The sequence below is a fragment of the Zea mays genome, chromosome 8 (genome assembly GCF_902167145.1).
Source record: "Zea mays cultivar B73 chromosome 8, Zm-B73-REFERENCE-NAM-5.0, whole genome shotgun sequence".
Classification (NCBI taxonomy): Eukaryota; Viridiplantae; Streptophyta; class Magnoliopsida; order Poales; family Poaceae; genus Zea; species Zea mays.
Genome location: NC_050103.1, coordinates 26,740,855 through 26,758,136, shown reverse-complemented (window position 1 = coordinate 26,758,136; position 17,282 = coordinate 26,740,855). Strand labels below are relative to the sequence as shown.

The 17,282-nt window shown below is 46.2% G+C and overlaps 1 protein-coding gene across 12 annotated transcripts; it reads left to right on the top strand.

Annotated features, from left to right (window-relative positions):
- Window positions 1-1,559: 1,559 nt before the first annotated feature.
- On the top strand, window positions 1,560-11,011 carry LOC100217001 (Ectonucleotide pyrophosphatase/phosphodiesterase family member 3). 12 transcript variants are annotated; one of them, XM_008656271.4, is made up of 9 exons: window positions 1,560-1,737; window positions 3,929-3,997; window positions 4,663-4,827; window positions 4,910-5,015; window positions 5,431-5,613; window positions 7,850-8,015; window positions 9,722-10,026; window positions 10,423-10,515; window positions 10,604-10,965. In XM_008656271.4, the coding sequence occupies exons 2-9, from the start codon at window positions 3,983-3,985 to the stop codon at window positions 10,657-10,659; spliced, it is 1,089 nt and encodes a 362-aa protein (XP_008654493.1). In that variant the 5' UTR covers window positions 1,560-1,737; window positions 3,929-3,982; the 3' UTR covers window positions 10,660-10,965. The 12 variants fall into 12 exon arrangements, 9 of the variants coding, with proteins under 9 accessions (XP_008654493.1, XP_008654495.1, XP_008654496.1 ...); XM_008656273.4 differs by having other exon boundaries at window positions 1,566-1,737; window positions 4,650-4,827; XM_008656274.2 differs by having other exon boundaries at window positions 1,566-1,737; window positions 4,626-4,827.
- The last annotated feature ends 6,271 nt before the right edge of the window (window positions 11,012-17,282 follow it).

The following is a 17,282-nucleotide window of genomic DNA, read 5'->3' as shown; positions in this document are numbered from 1 at the left end:
CGCTAGCATGAGTGATTAAATCATTTCTCAAGACTAGCACAAACATTGATATGGCTTCACTTCAATACACAAAAAGCTGTCGGAGGATATCCTCAAAAAAACTTCGTTATGGCTTGTGGGATCTCGATCTCTCCTATAGTCTTGTTATTGTGCGTGATTAGAGCTTGGATAAATTAAACCACTACATCAATACACCCTTCACGCTCCAACTAGCAGACCCTTGCTTGTAATATTTGTTTTGTTGAGTCATGTTCACTCACCAATGCAACAACCTCTCTCTCTTTCAACCCCATATCATCCCATGCGTCAAATGAGCAGGTATTGGGACCAATGCACCAATAAAGTGCAAATACCAAGGCAGGCCTTGAAGCCATCGAGATGTGGCTCAAAGTACCAAGCAAGCACAGATACATGCCGAAGCCCGATTTTTTATCAAATGTGTTGGATCTAATAATTCCTTGTGCTAGATGCTATCCACAGCGGTTCTTCTTAAATTTCTCTCCCTGTATCAGTTTTTGCGTCACATCGTCAACATTTCATCCCCTACTTTTTCATCTCCGGCAGCGTTTCCCTCCCTAAATACTCCCCCTTACCCATACTATAGCTATAAAATATCATCTCATATCCATACTTTTCATTCGCTATCAATTTTTTATATACTAACAATTATTCGTGGTCCACAACACAAGGAATGAATAGTGTTGGAGGAGGCACCACACCACTGGCGGGAGAGAGACAACTACCGCCATAAAGGGGGCGTGGAAGGGGATGTCGCTGCGGCCCAAATGGGCTCCTGTAGCCGCCAGTTAGAGGGGAGGGGGCGCGCGCGACGGAGACCGCTGCAGCCGGTCTAAGATTACCTCTACCTAAATTCATATGCTCGAGCAAAACTATTTGTCATGATATATCCTCCCCTTGATAGGATTTTTGTTGTTATGAAACATGTTTGTCTAGGTGTCTCACTTCATGTGCTTACAACATGTGGAAGTAGAGGAGTGGCAAGGTCGCGAGTACCATGCATGACTAGCTCGTAGAAGTTGGAGAAAATTCCTGGTATGCCATCAGATTTTATACTCATCCCTTGTGTGCCACTGAGTGACATATAGGTATATTTTTTGGTGTCTATGACATGTGGGGTCAGTGGCATACAAGGAATGAGTATATTTTCCAGTGGCATACTGTTCGAAGTGGATCCCAATTAAGTAGCGTAGGCATGTTTAAGGCGATTAAGAACCACAGTTTTGTTGCAGCGATCCTTGAACACCTTTGTGTACTCGATGGATTTAACACGGTTTAGGATGACTAATTGATGAGGTGTAACTGTGACGGTATTCCACTCCTGTTTATAGGTGTAGCTTGTAAAAAAATCCACGAAAGGTCAAATTCATGAATCAACACTTGTATGCAAATGAATTTAGTGCACCTCCTAATTTATAAACGATTTCTATATAAAATTATACTGCTCTCTTAAAGTTGACGGGTTCCAAATCCAACCCTTCCTCGTCCCTTGGGCACCCAACGATTCCAAAAGACATACCGATGCCAGCTCTCTCTAGCTACCTTGTGTCCAAAGTGCCAAACGCCCCTTAACCACCTGCTTTATCTTCCCCCGTTCACCCCGTGCTCGCGCGCGCGCGCGCTCTCTCTCTCTCTCTCTCTCCCCTCCCTGTCTCCCTCCCCCTCTCGGAGTCTCGGTCGTGGCGACGACGACTGGGCAGGCCGACGAGCACCCACCAGGTATCCCACCCCTTCTCTTCCCTTCTTCCTGCTATGCGAATTAGGCGGACCGGCCAATAGGGCGACCACCCGCCCGCCTGAGAGGCCGTGCGGAGGTTGAAGACGGCTGCGGGCAAGGGAGACGGCGCGCGTTGCTTTTGGTTGCAAGTTGGAGCGTATGGGCCGTCTGGCCGGAGAGGCGCCCAGGCCCATCAGCTAGGAAGACCTTAAGCCAGGGCAAACGGCGCACATCAGCACACCATCGCAGGTCCGCAGTCGGTTGCGGCGCTCGAAGCGGTGGGCAGGCTCAGGCGCTAGTTCCACGGCCGCGGGCCGCGGCTCGCCCTCACCGCGCCGACGCACCGGCTCCCCCTCTCTCACGTCCCGTGCTTCCACTCGACCCCTCCGAGCTCCGGCTCCTCTCCGCCCCTCCACCCCAACCGGCAACCGGCAGCGCCCCCTGTGGCGCAGCGGCTGTATCTGCGTCCCTCTCTTGCAGTTGCAGCCCAGCAGCAGCAAAAACAACTCGAGCTCGCTTGTTCTTCTAGGGCCAACCGCAGTAACAGACTAACACTTGCAGTTAGGCGGCTCCGTAGATTAGTGTCTTTCATCAGCTCCAGGGTCAAGGTGGCACTTTTCATCAGATCAAGGGTCAAGCAGTAGTATACTGCTCTGTTTTTGATCGGGTTAGTTTTGCTCACCGCTTACTGTTACAATGCGGCTTCAATAGCAGGTTTGGATGTTTTTTAATGTCATTGCTTAATGTGTTAGCTTGCCTTTGTGGATCTTGTACATGCTGCAGCTCTGACCAGCAGATGGCAGGGCAGTAGCTGTTCGTTCCCTTGTTAGTAGTTTAATTTCAGCAATAATCCTTTGGCTCGGATACCTTTTCTATTGTTTAGAAAATTCAGAGTAACTTTGGTTCAGTGCAGCTCTATTTCAATTCAATAGCTGAATCATCTTTGCGAATATAAGCAGTGCGATTTGTTCATGACTTTCATGTTGTCGTTTGCACTTTTTAGCTAAAATTTTGTAGTCTAAGTTCACTCTTAACTCCTTTCTTGGGCTGGGTCCGCCACAACGAAACCGAGCACCCACTCCCTAAGGCTATTTTGTGTTCAGACATGATCTAATTATGGGTGTATGTGTGTGTATTATGCCTGCTTAATAACTTCGATTTTTCTTTCTTGCAAAAAGTTATTGGGTGCACACACATGGTCCGCCCCCTGCTGCAGAGTCGAAATCTTTACTAGGGCTTAGACTCTGTGACCTTGTTAGTGTGATTCTTATTCCTCTCTTTGAAATCCTTGTAAAGAATCTTACTTAGCAAATCTGTACTTTTTTCTAAGACGTAAGACCGGTGCTTACTTAAGGGTGGTAATGGATTGTGATCCATATGGTTCTTCACAAAATGTCAAGGCCCTAAATAAATTATAGTTCAAAAATGACTAGAAATAAAGCCCGATCCTAATCCGACTTGATCCTTAAATCTTATAGTGCAAAATTTACAGCCCATTGTCAGCCCTATGCTTACTTTACTGTAAGCTTGGAGAAAGATTTTTTCCTCCATTTTTTGGGGGCTGTCACATGGGGCCCTTTGTGTTTTCTAAACGAACTTTATTGTTTGTTTCTTTACCTTCCCAAAGTTCTTAGCAATTCCTATTATTGATGTTGTTATAATCTGAATTTCCTTACTGACACTAGTGCTAGACTGTTAGTTTTCACCAATAGATTAATTTTCAGACCCAACGATGCATTGCTACCCATTAGTATAAGGTTTGCTAAATTGTTTCTACATATTTGTCATGCGACCAATATTATGGTACTGGTGAACATGATTATATTATTATAAAACACGAGTTTAATATTGTAAACTTCAAAAAGGTCATTCTAGTTTCTTACAAGAAATCCCCAAACGTACTAGATCTCATGTAACCTTAAAGGACTCGTAGGCCATAGTGCATTCTCTCTACTAAGTTACTACACTGATTCAGTTCGATTAAAATTGTGAAATTGCTTGCTATACTAACATAAAAATGGGATGGCTGATATAGTGATATGACTGTTTCACAGTAGTGTCAGAAAGAGTTCACTTTGTGTGTGTGTGTGTGTGGTGGGGGGGGGGGGGGGGTGCAATATATTTCTCCCTTCTGAAATATTACACTATTTTACATGAACTCAAGAATAACCACTGTTATATTTTTCTTGTCAGGAAAAGTATTGCTCCTAGCCTCCTACAGCTAGTTCTTTTTATGATTAAGCTCCAATGAAGGATTCTCAGGTGAGTTTGCTTGCTATTGCCTTCAGCCCTTCATTATTTTATTGAGCTTGTGTTATTTTTTTTTCTTTGTCATCTATATTGAGTTGCATGCACTGACCAATTCAACCCAAAAACTTAACACGCTCTCACGTCGAGACTCTCTTAGGCTTTATACATGGAGCTGATGAAGAGAGGTGGATAATTCACTTATTCTAACAATCTACAATAAACATGAATACATGATGACTGATTGATTTATACAGTGCAAAAGTGGGCATTTTTTCCTTCAGCAGACTGCTAGTGTTAGTGATATGCTATATGCAATGTATATTGCATGTTACACAATTAATTTTATAGTTTTTTAATGGGACATCCTGTAGCTAATAATCAAATTTTATACTTAAATATAAAGAAAATGTTGTTCGCTGAAGATAATACATGCTTTATACTATGAATATATGTATTTTACAGTTGTGGTATTGATAATGAAATTATATCATCTTGCTTAAATGATTCATCCTTTCTTGCCAAGGCCTCTGTTTTCCCCTTTCAAATGATTGATTCCCTTTGTAATGCTAGGGTCCAGTTTTTATTTCTGGCTGATGTTGCTTTCGATACTACCAATTGCCCACTTTTTTGTCTTCGTCAGGCAGTTGAATTATGTTACTTAAAGACTTGTTCTACAGGATATTCAGAGCACAACAGAGTTGCAGTCATCAGCACAGGGTACTAATGAAGTGCAAAGTCAGCAACCAAACCCGATGACCACTGATGCTCCTGCAGGAAATTCGGGTTCCTTGTCTATAGCTAGTAATGACAGTAAGAAGGTGTCTCGCGAAGACATTGAACTTGTAAGCTTTATAGCTATCTAGTGGCATGACATTGACAGTTTTATGCTTTGGCGAACTAAACAAACTTTACATCCTGTTGCAGGTTCAGAATTTAATAGAGCGTTGTCTTCAGCTATACATGAACAAAGGAGAAGTTGTTAGAACTCTTTCTACTCGTGCTAGAATAGAACCTGGCTTCACTACTTTAGGTGACGTGTTCATGCTCCAATGGTGACGATGTTCATGTTTTTTTTTTATTCACTAGTTTCCCCACAATGAGCTTTTGGTGGGACATTTTGTCACCCTTTGCTTTCTTTTCAAATGCTCAAGCTTAGGCTAGAGAAAATATTGCAGTACTGCACTACTGCTTGAAGTATCAACTTTTTTGCCTTAGTCTTTAATAACCATGCCCAGTCACATTAGCGACCAAAATTTTCTCAACATTAACGTGCCGTTACTCCTTGGTTTGTACATGCATTTACCCTGTTGATCAATGATGATCGATATATACTAGAATGCCCAGAACAAACAAACATTTTTATATGTTTTCTGAACTTAACCTTCGCAATACTGATCTGAGCTCTTAATTCTACTCATTTTGTTTAATTCTATCTTTATGTTCAGTATGGCAGAAACTCGAAGAAGAGAACTCCGAGTTCTTTAGGGCTTACTATATCCGGTTGAAATTGAAACGGCAAATCATCTTGTTCAATCATTTATTGCAACACCAGTACAATTTGATGAAATATCCAGCACCTCCAAATGTTCCATTGGCTCCAATACAAAATGGAATTCATCATATGCCAGGTAATGCTCCTGTTTATAAGTCTTTCCTGTAAAGATGGCTAAATTAATAGGCTTCTATTTAGGGTTTGTATCTAAATATTGCGGAAATACGTATGTTCAGTTGGATTTATGACCATACAAGAAAGGATCGAGTCCGGAACACTGATATATGTGATAAGCTAGAGGTAGCACCAATTGAAAAAAGCTTAACAAACATCGGTGGAGATGGTTTAGACATGTCCAATGGAGAGTCGGAGACCTTTAAAGGCACCGGTGCTAGTGGAATCCTAAGGCACTGTTAGACTACCCGTCTAGGGTTTGTGTTATTCCCCTTGTAATGACCGTTATACCCCTGTGTAATGGGCCTGGCCCAGTTACTCACTCTATTAATATCACCCCCAACCCCTGTTTAGGGTATGGGTTCCTATTCTAACATGGTATCTTCAGTCTAGGTTTAGTTCTCTGTTTCCTGCCAGCCGCCAGGGGCATCTTCTCCCCTGCGCAGCCGCCAGGGGTTTTTCCCTCCACTGTAGCGCCGCCGGCCTCCTCCCTCCCTCGGCCGCCGGCCCCTCCTCCCTCCCTCGGCCGCCGGCCCCTCCCGCCGCCCCTCTCCTGCGCGCCCGTCGCGCCCAGGGAGCGCCTCCCGTCGCCCCTCCCCTGCGCGCCCGTCGCGCACTGGGCCTCTGCCGCTGTGCGGCCGCCGCCGCCGACCTCCAGCCCCCGCCGCCGGCGCCGCCGGCCTTCTCCCGGGGACCGGCGCCCGTCCTCACCGCACCTGGCACTGCCGCCAGGCCCTCAGGCCCGGCTGCGCCCCTCCTCCCTGCAACTCCCTCCTTCCGCCGCCGCCATGGACGCCAACACCACTGCCGCCACCGGCCCCATCGCCCCCGCTGCGATCGGCAGCGAGCCCGCCCATGGAGGGGCCCCTTACATCACCGGCCTCGGGCCGCTCCACGCCTCCTCCCCGCTGCCCCTGCGTCGCACCTCCCCGCCGGGCTTCCCCGCCTTCGCTTCACCCACCTGGAGCCATCGTGTCGCACCCTCCACACTCCCCACCACCGACCCCCCGCTCGTCGACACCCTCGCCACGATCCAGGCCGCTGTGACGGCCTCGCGGGAGCGCGAGCGCGCTGCCTCCCTCGCCCTGGAGCGTGAGCGTGCCCTGGGCGCTGCTCTGACCACCCAGATGGCCACCACGCAGCGTCTCCTCGGCCGCCCGACACTCGCCGATGCGGAGCCCCCAGAGGACCCCCACGCCTCTGACCTCGACGCCGACCTCATCGCCGCTCTCCACGCTCAAGCCGCCGGTTTGCACAACATCCGGGCCCTCGTGTCCGTGGTGTTGGATCCGGCGTCTCCCCACTACTCCCGGTGGCGAGGACAGGTTCTTCTCACGCTGCGGCGGTTCGTCCTCGACGATCACGTCCTCGTCGACCACGACGCTCCACCGCCTCGCTCCTGGTGCCTCATGGACAGCGTTGTCCTCTCGTGGCTCCACGGCACCATCACCGTTGAAATGAGACTTAGAAGGATATATAATACCTAAGATTTAGCCTTGAATATGAGTGCATGAAAGACAACTATCCATGTGCCTCAACCTTGACTTATGATTTCTGTTATGTTTTAACTCTAACTTACCTCAACTTGCTTGGGACTAAAAGACTTTGTTGTTGTATTTAGGATTTGCATTTTTCATGTTTTCCTTAGATTTAATGTACTACCGTCTGCCCTTGCCTAGTAAAGCTTGGAAGTGTTCAAATTTTCTGTTCAATGATTTCTCTTGATTTCTCTCTTTCTTGGTTTCATTTATTGGTGCAATGTTGGCTCAGCGTATGCACTTGTCATGCTATATCCGGGAATGCATTTGGCCTGCACTGTTGATAGACAAGCATTCACTGTCCAGTCACTGTTTTATCACTTTATGTATTTTAGTTAAATCTATATTTATCTCAGATTCATACTATTATCCTTGTTTAGCACAATATTTTTTTTACCTTGGCTACATTTTTAAGCTGTGTTGTCATTTGTCAATGTAGAATTCACTGCATTTACACTTTCATCCCTGCTTGGCAAAGTAATACTTTTATCCCTGTTTCATTTTGTAAGCTGTGTTATTACGATATAATTTTATGTACCGAAAATCCTTGTTTAACACAGTAACAGTACAAGCGTGACTTTAATCCTTGACAAATTTACACATGCATGTAGAAAGGTGCTGTTACCATTCTTATTTAATGAAAACCTGGTTCCAGTGCAGTTAGCAATTTACCAATGGGGTATCCAGTACTTCCGCAGCCTATCATGCCGGCTCCCGGCCAGCCTCACATGGACCCAATGGCCTGTGGTCTGTCCAATGGTCATGTGGTCAATGGAATACCTGCACCAGGTGGTTATCATCCGATGCGCATGAACTCTGGAAATGAGTAAGTATGATCATCTCTGTTTTATTTCCTAAATTTATAAGTCGTATCTGTTTATCATGTTCCAGAGTATGATTTGGTTGTACCTTTCGAGTGTCTTTTCTGCCGCTAACTGCTTAGTGAATTGGTCAACGGTCACAAGACCAAAAGACCTAGGCGGGCTAGGGATTCCGGACCTGGCTGAATTTGGCAGAGCTTTACGCCTGCGATGGTTGTGGCAGTAATGGGTAGATGATACCAAACCTTGGGTTGGCATGGATACCCCGATAGATGACACTGATCAGGCGTTCGTCAATGCTTCAATGAAGGCTACCATTGGTGATGGTCAAAAATGACGTTTCTGGCATGACCCATGGCTTGATAGCGAGACGCCTCGACACTTAACACCTAGGTTTTTTGCGCTGTCCAGGAGAAAAAACAGATCAGTCTACACGGAGCTCCGAGATAACAACTGGATCAATGCGCTAGTGGAGTTTGTCACCCTTTGGGCCAGATCTCAGCACACTCATCTTACTCCGGGCACGAGGGACTCCATTCTCTGGAAATGGACGGCAGACGGAGCATATTCCACTCGCTCGGCATACCGAATATAGTTCGATGGCTCCCACGGGCCTTTCCGGTTTGGCCTTATCTGGAAAGCACATGCTGAAAACAAGTGCAAGGTATTTGCATGACCATGGCACGGGAGAAAATTCTCACCGCAGACAATTTACAAAAAAGGGGCTGGCCACAGCAAGACCACTGCGCATGCTTGAGACATGCATCCATTTGGCACTGCTCTGCCTTTTTGCCAAAGCAGTATGGAGTCTAACCCTAACTTGGGTGCATTTTCGACGCAAATCTAATCCTCGTGCCTACCCATACGTCCTTGTGGTGGGAAGGAGCCCAAGCAAAGATTCCAAAATTGATAGACGGCGATTTAATAGGGTGGTGATTTACATTCTTTGGAATATCTGGAAAGAACGGAATAGAAGGATCTTCAACGGCACCTTCAAAACGGTGTCACAGGACAAACATGTTGCTTCTAGAATAAAAGAGGACATTGAGCAACGGAAAAGGGTCCTGAGTCCTGACCTGGGAAGTGTAGTAATTTGAAAAAGTTTTAGTACACAGCTCCCTCGTGTTCCTGGGTGCACTGTATTAAGCCGTTTTTTAGTTAACCTGTGCATACTCTCTTTTCCTATCTTAATTGAAAGACAGATCTCCTGCCATTTCGCTTCAAAAAAGTGTCTTTTCTGCCAATCAGAATAATTAAAGGCATGTCCCGCATTTACCATTTTTCTTTTTTTTTAACGAATCGACACTGTTAGTGCCTGTTTCTATTCTAGAACACAAAACATATGCAGCCTCCAAGCCTGCTTCTAGAAATGGTCTGTTAGTTGTTAAACTGTTAGTATAGTACTGCAAAATCAGGTTGCTGCAGATTGCAGAACACATATCTACTACACCACTTGCACTTTGCATGGCACATGTTGCTATCCACTGGTTTCCTGACCTGGACACACCATTTGCTTGTCATTTTTTCTTCCTTGGCGTCCAGTTTCATGTTGAGCTGATTGTCCTATTTATATGTTTTTCCGTCCCTTGTTTGATGTCTTCTTATAGACTAGGGATTATCTTTTTTTCTTGGCCTCGATTGAAATTTTTTGGCGCTGTTGCCCATGCACTTATTATATTGTGTGGCCATACTTTCTACATTGTTGCTGCAGCATGGTTGTGGACAACGGAGCGCCCGAAGCACCACATGCTGGTGCTACCGGCAGCGTCATGTCATCCGAGATGGCCGTGAGCCCCTCATCAGCGGCTTCAAGCAACCATGCTCCATTTATGCCGCCGGAGATCCCAGGCATGGCCATGGACGTGCCAGGCCTAGACTCGACATTCGGATCTGACGTAGGGAATGGACCTCTGCAATTAGGACCAGATGGCTCGTCGAGAGACTCCATTAGATCCTTGGGGCAGCTCTGGAACTTCAGCCTCTCTGATCTAACGGCGGATTTGACGAGTTTGGGAGGTAACCTTCTGCGCTGAGAAATTTACCTTATGTTTCTTTTTTTTGGGGGGTTAATCGTCACTGAAACCATTGAATTCATAGAGGTACCATTACTGATGTTAGATTTAAAACTAAAAGGAAGTACATTGACCCCCCCCCCCCCCCCCCCCCCCCCCCCCCCTCCCTGAAGTACAGCAAGAGTCTGGTTAACCTCTAAAGTTTGTGTTAGAGAAATATGTTTGCCCGTTGCATGGTACCTGTAGAATGCTAAACCCACCCACACACACATGACACATCTAGTGTGCTGAATACTTGAGTAGTGATCTTCTTTTTTCCCCAGAAGACTATGGCCCAACCAGCGTTCTGGTAGTAGCAACCCCTCTGATGATAAAATGAAATGGCCGCTCCCATTCGCAGCAGATTTGGACGTGCTGGAGAACTACACCGGCACCCCTTTCCTGCCTTCGGACTCGGACATTCTGCTCGACTCCCCGGACCAAGATGACATAGGTAAGTAAACCCGGCCGTGATCCTCGTCCCGTGTACTTAAAAAGGTGTAGCAATCTTGCTGAACGTGTGTGTGTGTGTGTGTGTGCAGTCGAATATTTTGCTGACGCCATCAACGGGTCTCAGTCAGACGAGGAGAGGTCATAGCGAAGCTAGCTCAAGGTTTTTCAGGCAGGGCGCAGGGATGTGTCTTCTCATGGCCTGCTGCGAGAGATGCTGCGGCTAATGTAATGTAACTGTGCCTTGGGCCCGCGCCCCTGTGTGCTGCGGCAAGTGTAGCTGGTTTAATTAGACTTTTTTTTTAATTTGTAGCTGGTTAATTAGAATCCTAATTCTTTGGAATAAAAAAGTAGTAGCTGGAGTTATCGGTAAGAATCGCTGGATGTAATGCAAAGCTCGCTCTCACAGTCACAGCTGGGTGACCACAGGAGGACCTCCTTTTTGTTTGTTGTATATTTGCTGCTACAGAAGTAAAACGGTCTCATAGGTCTCAGGCTTACTCGGCGCAGCTCGCAGCAGAAATCATGGCCGACCACCACGGTGCTCCGGGAGTCGGGACGCGGCGGCGCTCTTTTCGTTTGGAACGTCGGGAGCGGCTGGCTGCTTGCTGCCAAGTGCCAAACCAGGACGGGACAACGGCTGTGAGAGGTCAAAGCGACCGCGAGCAGAGTCAGCGATCCTCCCTGCAGTGAGGTCCTGGACTGAAACTGAGGCGACTAGGCGAGGGCTGCGTGCATGCAGCCGCTCCGGAAAAGCAGGCCTGCCTGCCTCTGCCTGCTTCCGGCCGCATGGCAACCGGAACCGGCATGCTGTCGTGGAACGAAGTCAGCTATCCGGTCAGTGTGGCACGCGACGCGAGCGTCCTCTTTTTCACCTGGCATGGCATGGCGTGGCGTACTGCCCCTTCGCGCGCGCTACCGGGGCCCTGTCCACCGGGTTACACGCCTCGATCGCGTACGTCGCGCTCGCCCGTCATCCATCCTAGCGCGAGACCTTACTAGTAACTGCTATAACGGATGGATTTTAGATGTACTAGGTGTTAAATAATTAGACAAATTCTAGGTTAAATTCCGAATATAATCATGATCAAATCAGAAAAACTGAAGTAAAAAATCAAATCAGATGATGCGTACTGATTAGACATACTGATAGATGACACGCACCGGAATCAGCATAGTCGACGACGTCGAAGCAGCGAAATCAGGAGGGTCGACGAGGTTAGAAGATCATGAGCAGTTGCGTGAAGACGCTTCCCAAAAACCTTATTCGCCCTCTCCCAGTGCAGGATCTAGAAGGCGAACGGTTCCGGAGACCTGCTCTCCTGATCGTAGATACACGTCTGCGGTCGGGATGAAGAGAACTGGAAGGCGGCTCAGCTGTAAAGAGAGGCGAAAGCGAAACTGGGATGATTTGGATGTTGGTTGTCAGGCTCCTTTTATAGGGCCCAGTCCGCGACCAGATAGCTATCTTCGATCTTATCTGCCCGCGAAAATCTCGCGTTCAGTTTCGATTTATAATGATCGGTTAGGATTCTAAACTTAACAGCCAAGTAACCAAAAATTCAAACGGCAAAAGGAAGCCGCACCCCCGCAAGGCGAGGGGCCAGATTTCGGCGGACCATTCACGCGCATGTCGTGCGCCCGCGCCCTTCGCCCCGGCCAGGCAAGCGCGCACGCGCGTGTGGCTCTCCACACTCTCTCCTCTCATCCATGACTTGGTGAGTGAGTGTGGCTTCCATATTTAAGCTAGCTGTTGACGCCTTTTTGGAGGCGCCAATCACTTCAAAAGAACCAGCGGCGGTGCTCTCTGGTCAGGCGCGGACGGTCCGCGGCACAGGGCCGGACGGTCCGCGACCTGGCGCAGGAGCCCGGGTTCCCTGCCTGACGGCCGGACGGTCCGCGCCCTAGGGCCGGACGGTCCGCGCGTGCGCAGGGGCGGCGGAAGATCGCCGGCGGCGTCTGGATCTCGCTCCCGGGAGGGACCCCGTCGGGGAGGAGAGATCCTAGGAGTTGTTTAGGCTCGGGCAGGCCGACCTAGACTCCTCTAATCGACATAGAGTCGAGGAGAGGCGGGGAATTTGGGGGTTGAGAGGCTAAACTAGAACTAGACAAGAACTACTCCTAATTGTACAGGAAATAAATGCGAAATAAAAGTTGTATTGATTTGATTGATTGATACAAATCGGCCGTAGACCTCTCTATTTATAGAGGAGGGGGGCTGGACCCTTTACACAACTGATTCCGAGCTAATTCCGCGAATCTAGCTAACAACCGTAGCACAAAACTCAGAACCCTAATCTGTTCTGCGCACGCGCGGACCGTCCGGCCCACAAGCGCGGACTGTCTGGACCGCGGACCGTTCGCCAGCTCTTTTTTGGTTCAAACATATGCCCTCCTGCCTTTTGGTGGAGCTGGGCGAACCAAAAGCAACTAACTCGATGTGATCACATCGGTTCTCTTAGGCATCTTGCCACATACTAGGATGGTACTGTTTGAGGAAACGCCCATTCAAAGCCTTTGGTAAATCCTTGCCTTGTAATGTTTGTAGCAAATAGGCGTTACCAGACATTACCTGTTTTACTTTATAAGGGCCCTCCCAGCTTGGCGACCATTTCCCAAACTTCCGGTCTTTATTCCTTAGAGGCAAGATGGTCTTCCACACCAGATCCCCTACTTGAAATGACTTTGCTTTGACCTTCTTGTTGTAGGCCCTGGCTACCATAATCTTATCCTTTTCTATTCCTCCCAAAGCTATCACCCTCTTGTCGGTCACCTCATCAATATTATCCATCATTGAATTAAAATAATCAGTGACAGTTAGATCATTTTGTCTGGCGAACCTGACAGCATTCAAACTTATTTCCACAGGCAATACTGCTTCCTGCCCATAGACAAGCTCAAAAGGAGATACTTTAGTAGCACTATGTTTAGATATTCTATGAGCCCATAAAGCTTCGGACAAAATCTTATGCCAATGTTTAGGATTATCAGATATCTTCTTTTTTATCAAATTAATCAATGTCCTATTACTAGACTCGGCCTGTCCATTGGCCTGAGCATAATATGGAGATGAATTAAGCAGCTTAATTCTGTATAATTCAGCAAATTCACATACCTCCTTTGACATAAAAGAAGTCCCTTGATCTGTAGTCAAGGTCTGGGGAATGTCGAATCTATGAATAATATGCTCAGTTATGAACTCAATTACCTCCTTGTGCGTCATGTTTTTCAGAGCAACGACTTCAGTCCATTTGGTAAAGTAGTCAGTGGCAACTAACACGAACCGATGCCCCTTTGATGATGAAGGATGAATTTCTCCAATAAAGTCTAATCCCCATCCTCTGAAAGGCCAAGGCTTGATGATAGGATGTAATTCGGCTGCAGGGACCAACTGTAGGTCACCGAATTTTTGACACACTTGGCAACCCTTGTAGTACTTGAAACAATCAGCTATCATACTAGGCCAATAAAAACCAGACCTTCGCAACAACCACTTCATCTTTGGAGCTGATTGATGAGTACCACAAATTCCTTCATGTACTGTGGCCATGGCTAATATAGCATCATCTGGGCCCAAGCACTTAAGCAGGACGTCATTGACTGTTCGGCGGTAAAGTTCATCACTCATCAAAACATACTTGAAAGCTGTTCGCCGAATGTTCTTATCTGTCCTGATACTGGGATTTCGTAAATAATTAAGTATAGGTGTCCTCCAATCACTTGCATCGGCTTCATTGTCAGACGAATCGATTAAGAGAACATTTCTGGTAACCCCGGACGGTCCGGCGTCATCACGCGGACGGCCCGCGACCTGGGAATTTGGCTCTGCACTGGTTATCAGATTTTCAGTTTTGTGAAATTTCCCTCTCTTTATCCGATAACCTGATGCATCTTGTGCCAAATCGTTAGCTCTATGATTCTCAACTCTAGAGATATGCTGAATACGGAATTCGTCAAAAGAATGGATTATGCTCCAACATTTCTCAAGGTAACTATTTAGAGTACCATCAAAACATTGATATTCTTCTAACACTTGTTGGACAACCAGCTGAGAATCACCAAATACCTTCACATGTTTTACTCCCATACCATTTAAAAGTTCTAAGCCGAATAGGAGGGCCTCATATTCAGCTTAATTATTAGTGCAATAAGTTTTCAATCGGCTAGAGAAGTCAAAGGAGACATTACTTGGTGAAACAAGCACAATGCCAATTCCTTGCCCTTCATTGCAAACCGATCCATCAAAATATAAAGTCCAAGGAGTAATAGTGAGGTATGACATGTCTAGTTCATGAATATCATTAACCCGATGTTCTACAATGAAATCCGCTACGACCTGGCCTTTCATAGATTTCAATGGTTCATAGGCCAAGTCATATTCTATAAGTGCATAAGCCCACTTACCAATTCTACCACTCATAATTGGGTTATGCAACATGTATTTGATTACATCGGCTTGACCAGAAACAGTGCAATGACTAGACAGTAAATAACATCTACACTTTGTGCATGCATAAAACAAGCATAAGCATAACCTTTCAATAAAAGTGTACCTTGTTTCAGCATCCACCAACCTCCGACTTAGATATGTCACCACATGCTCCTTTCCTTTAGCTTATTGTGTTAGAACAGCCCCAATAACCTTATCTTCAGCTGCAATGTATAATCTGAATGGTGCTCCTACTTGTGGTGCTTTTAACACGGGAGCCGAAGACAAGTATTTTTTAATGAGATCAAATGCTTCCTGTTGCTCTGCCCCCCAAGTGAATTCAGCATCATTCTTAAGCCGAAGGATAGGGGTGAAGGCATCAATCTTCCCGGCTAGGTTAGAAATAAACATTCGTAAATAATTCACCTTGTCGAGAAACCTTTGCACTTCGACCTTACAAGTCGGAGGCCCCACATTCCGAATAGACTTGATTCGGTCAGGGTCTATTTCTATACCATGTTCATGGATGACAAATCCTAAAAACTTACCAGCCGACACTCCAAAAGCACATTTACGTGGGTTCATTTTCAAACCATACCGACGCATTTTATCAAAGGCTTTGCGCAAATCAGCTATATAAGAACTAAACTCAGCCGATTTGACTACAATATCATCAATGTAGACTTCCACAGTGTTTCCTAACAACTCATGGAAGATCAGATTCATAGCCCTCTGATAAGTAGCACCAGCATTTTTAAGACCGAATGTCATGACAACCCATTCAAATAAACCAATGAAGCCTGGACATATAAAGGCCGTTTTAGACGCATCTTCTTCGGCCATGAAAATCTGATTATATCCGGCATTACCATCAAGGAAGCTAATAATTCTATTTCCTGATGCATTATTGATTAATGTGTTGGCTATGGGCATGGGATATTCATCTTTAGGAGTTGCTCTATTTAAATTACGAAAATCAATGCATACTCTAAGCTTACCTGACTCCTTCTTCTTCACCGGCACAATATTGGAGACCCACTCTGCGTATCTGCAAGGTCTAGTAAAATTAGCTTCTAGCAGCCGGTGGATTTCGTCCTTGATTCGTGGGAGAAGATCTGGACGAAATGTTCTAGCTTTCTGCTTGAAAGGTCTGAAACCAGACTTAATAGGCAGCCGATGTTCGACAATCTCTCGGCTTAGTCCAGGCATTTCAGTGTAATTCCAAGCAAAACAATCGGAATATTCCTTCAATAGACCGATCATCTCATTTCTAGAATCGGTCTCCAGGGTCTTGTTTATAAAAGTCGGCCTTGGAGTTTTACTATCTCCTATGTCAATCTCCTCCAAAGGATCGGTCGATGTAAACCCCTGCCCTAGTTTATCAAGATCTCTGAATTCCTCTATCATGTCCCCCACAGAGGAATCAGATGATCTTTGTGTGATGGCGGACTTTCCGGTCTTGGGGACCAGATCATCCGTAATACTGTCTTTTCGCTGCGGTAGATGTTCGGTCTTAAAGTCCAAACTGTTTTGTGAAAGACCAGACCATCCGGCTTTGAGAGCCGAATTGTCCGTGATCAAAGACTCATGAACTTTGTGTGTATTCATCATTTAAACTCTATTTAGGATTTAGCCGATTCTCCATCGGCTCTAGCATTACAGGAATGAAACCTTTCTTATCTATACTTATGAACTGATAATCAGAAAAATCTACTCCTGTGAGACATGTAGCAGTCTCATAAGTCCAGAGTACAGGGGCATCGGCCACAGCGATGCAGGCCGATACATCAGCATGTACTTGTTCTACATCATCGCCTACCCATTGTATTAACATTTGATGTAATGTAGAAGGTATACATTGATTGGCATGAATCCAATCTCTGCCTAGAATTAAACTGTAATTCCCTTCTACATCAGCGACGAAGAATGCAGCAGCAAGGGTCTTAGTCCCGATGGTTAATTCAACGGACGTGACTCCCCTGGCTTTAATCGAACTATCCCCAACACCGCTGAGGGTCATGTTGGCCTTGACAAGTTCGTCATCTTGTTTACCTAATTTTCTGTATAATGAATAAGGCATTAGATTTACAGCCGCCCCTCCATCTACCAACATCTTAGCAATCGGTATTCCATCAATGTGGCCGCGCACGAAGAGCGGCTTTAAATGATTTACCGATTCCTTTGGTTTAGTAAAGGCGGCTTCTTTAGGACCAAACTCAAACTGGGCAACAACAGGTTCATCGTCGCCGATAATAGTACAATCGGCAGAAAATGTAATAACATTTACATCCATACCTAGGCGTTCTGGAGAAGCCTCGTAGTCGACCAAGTCTTCTCCCAGC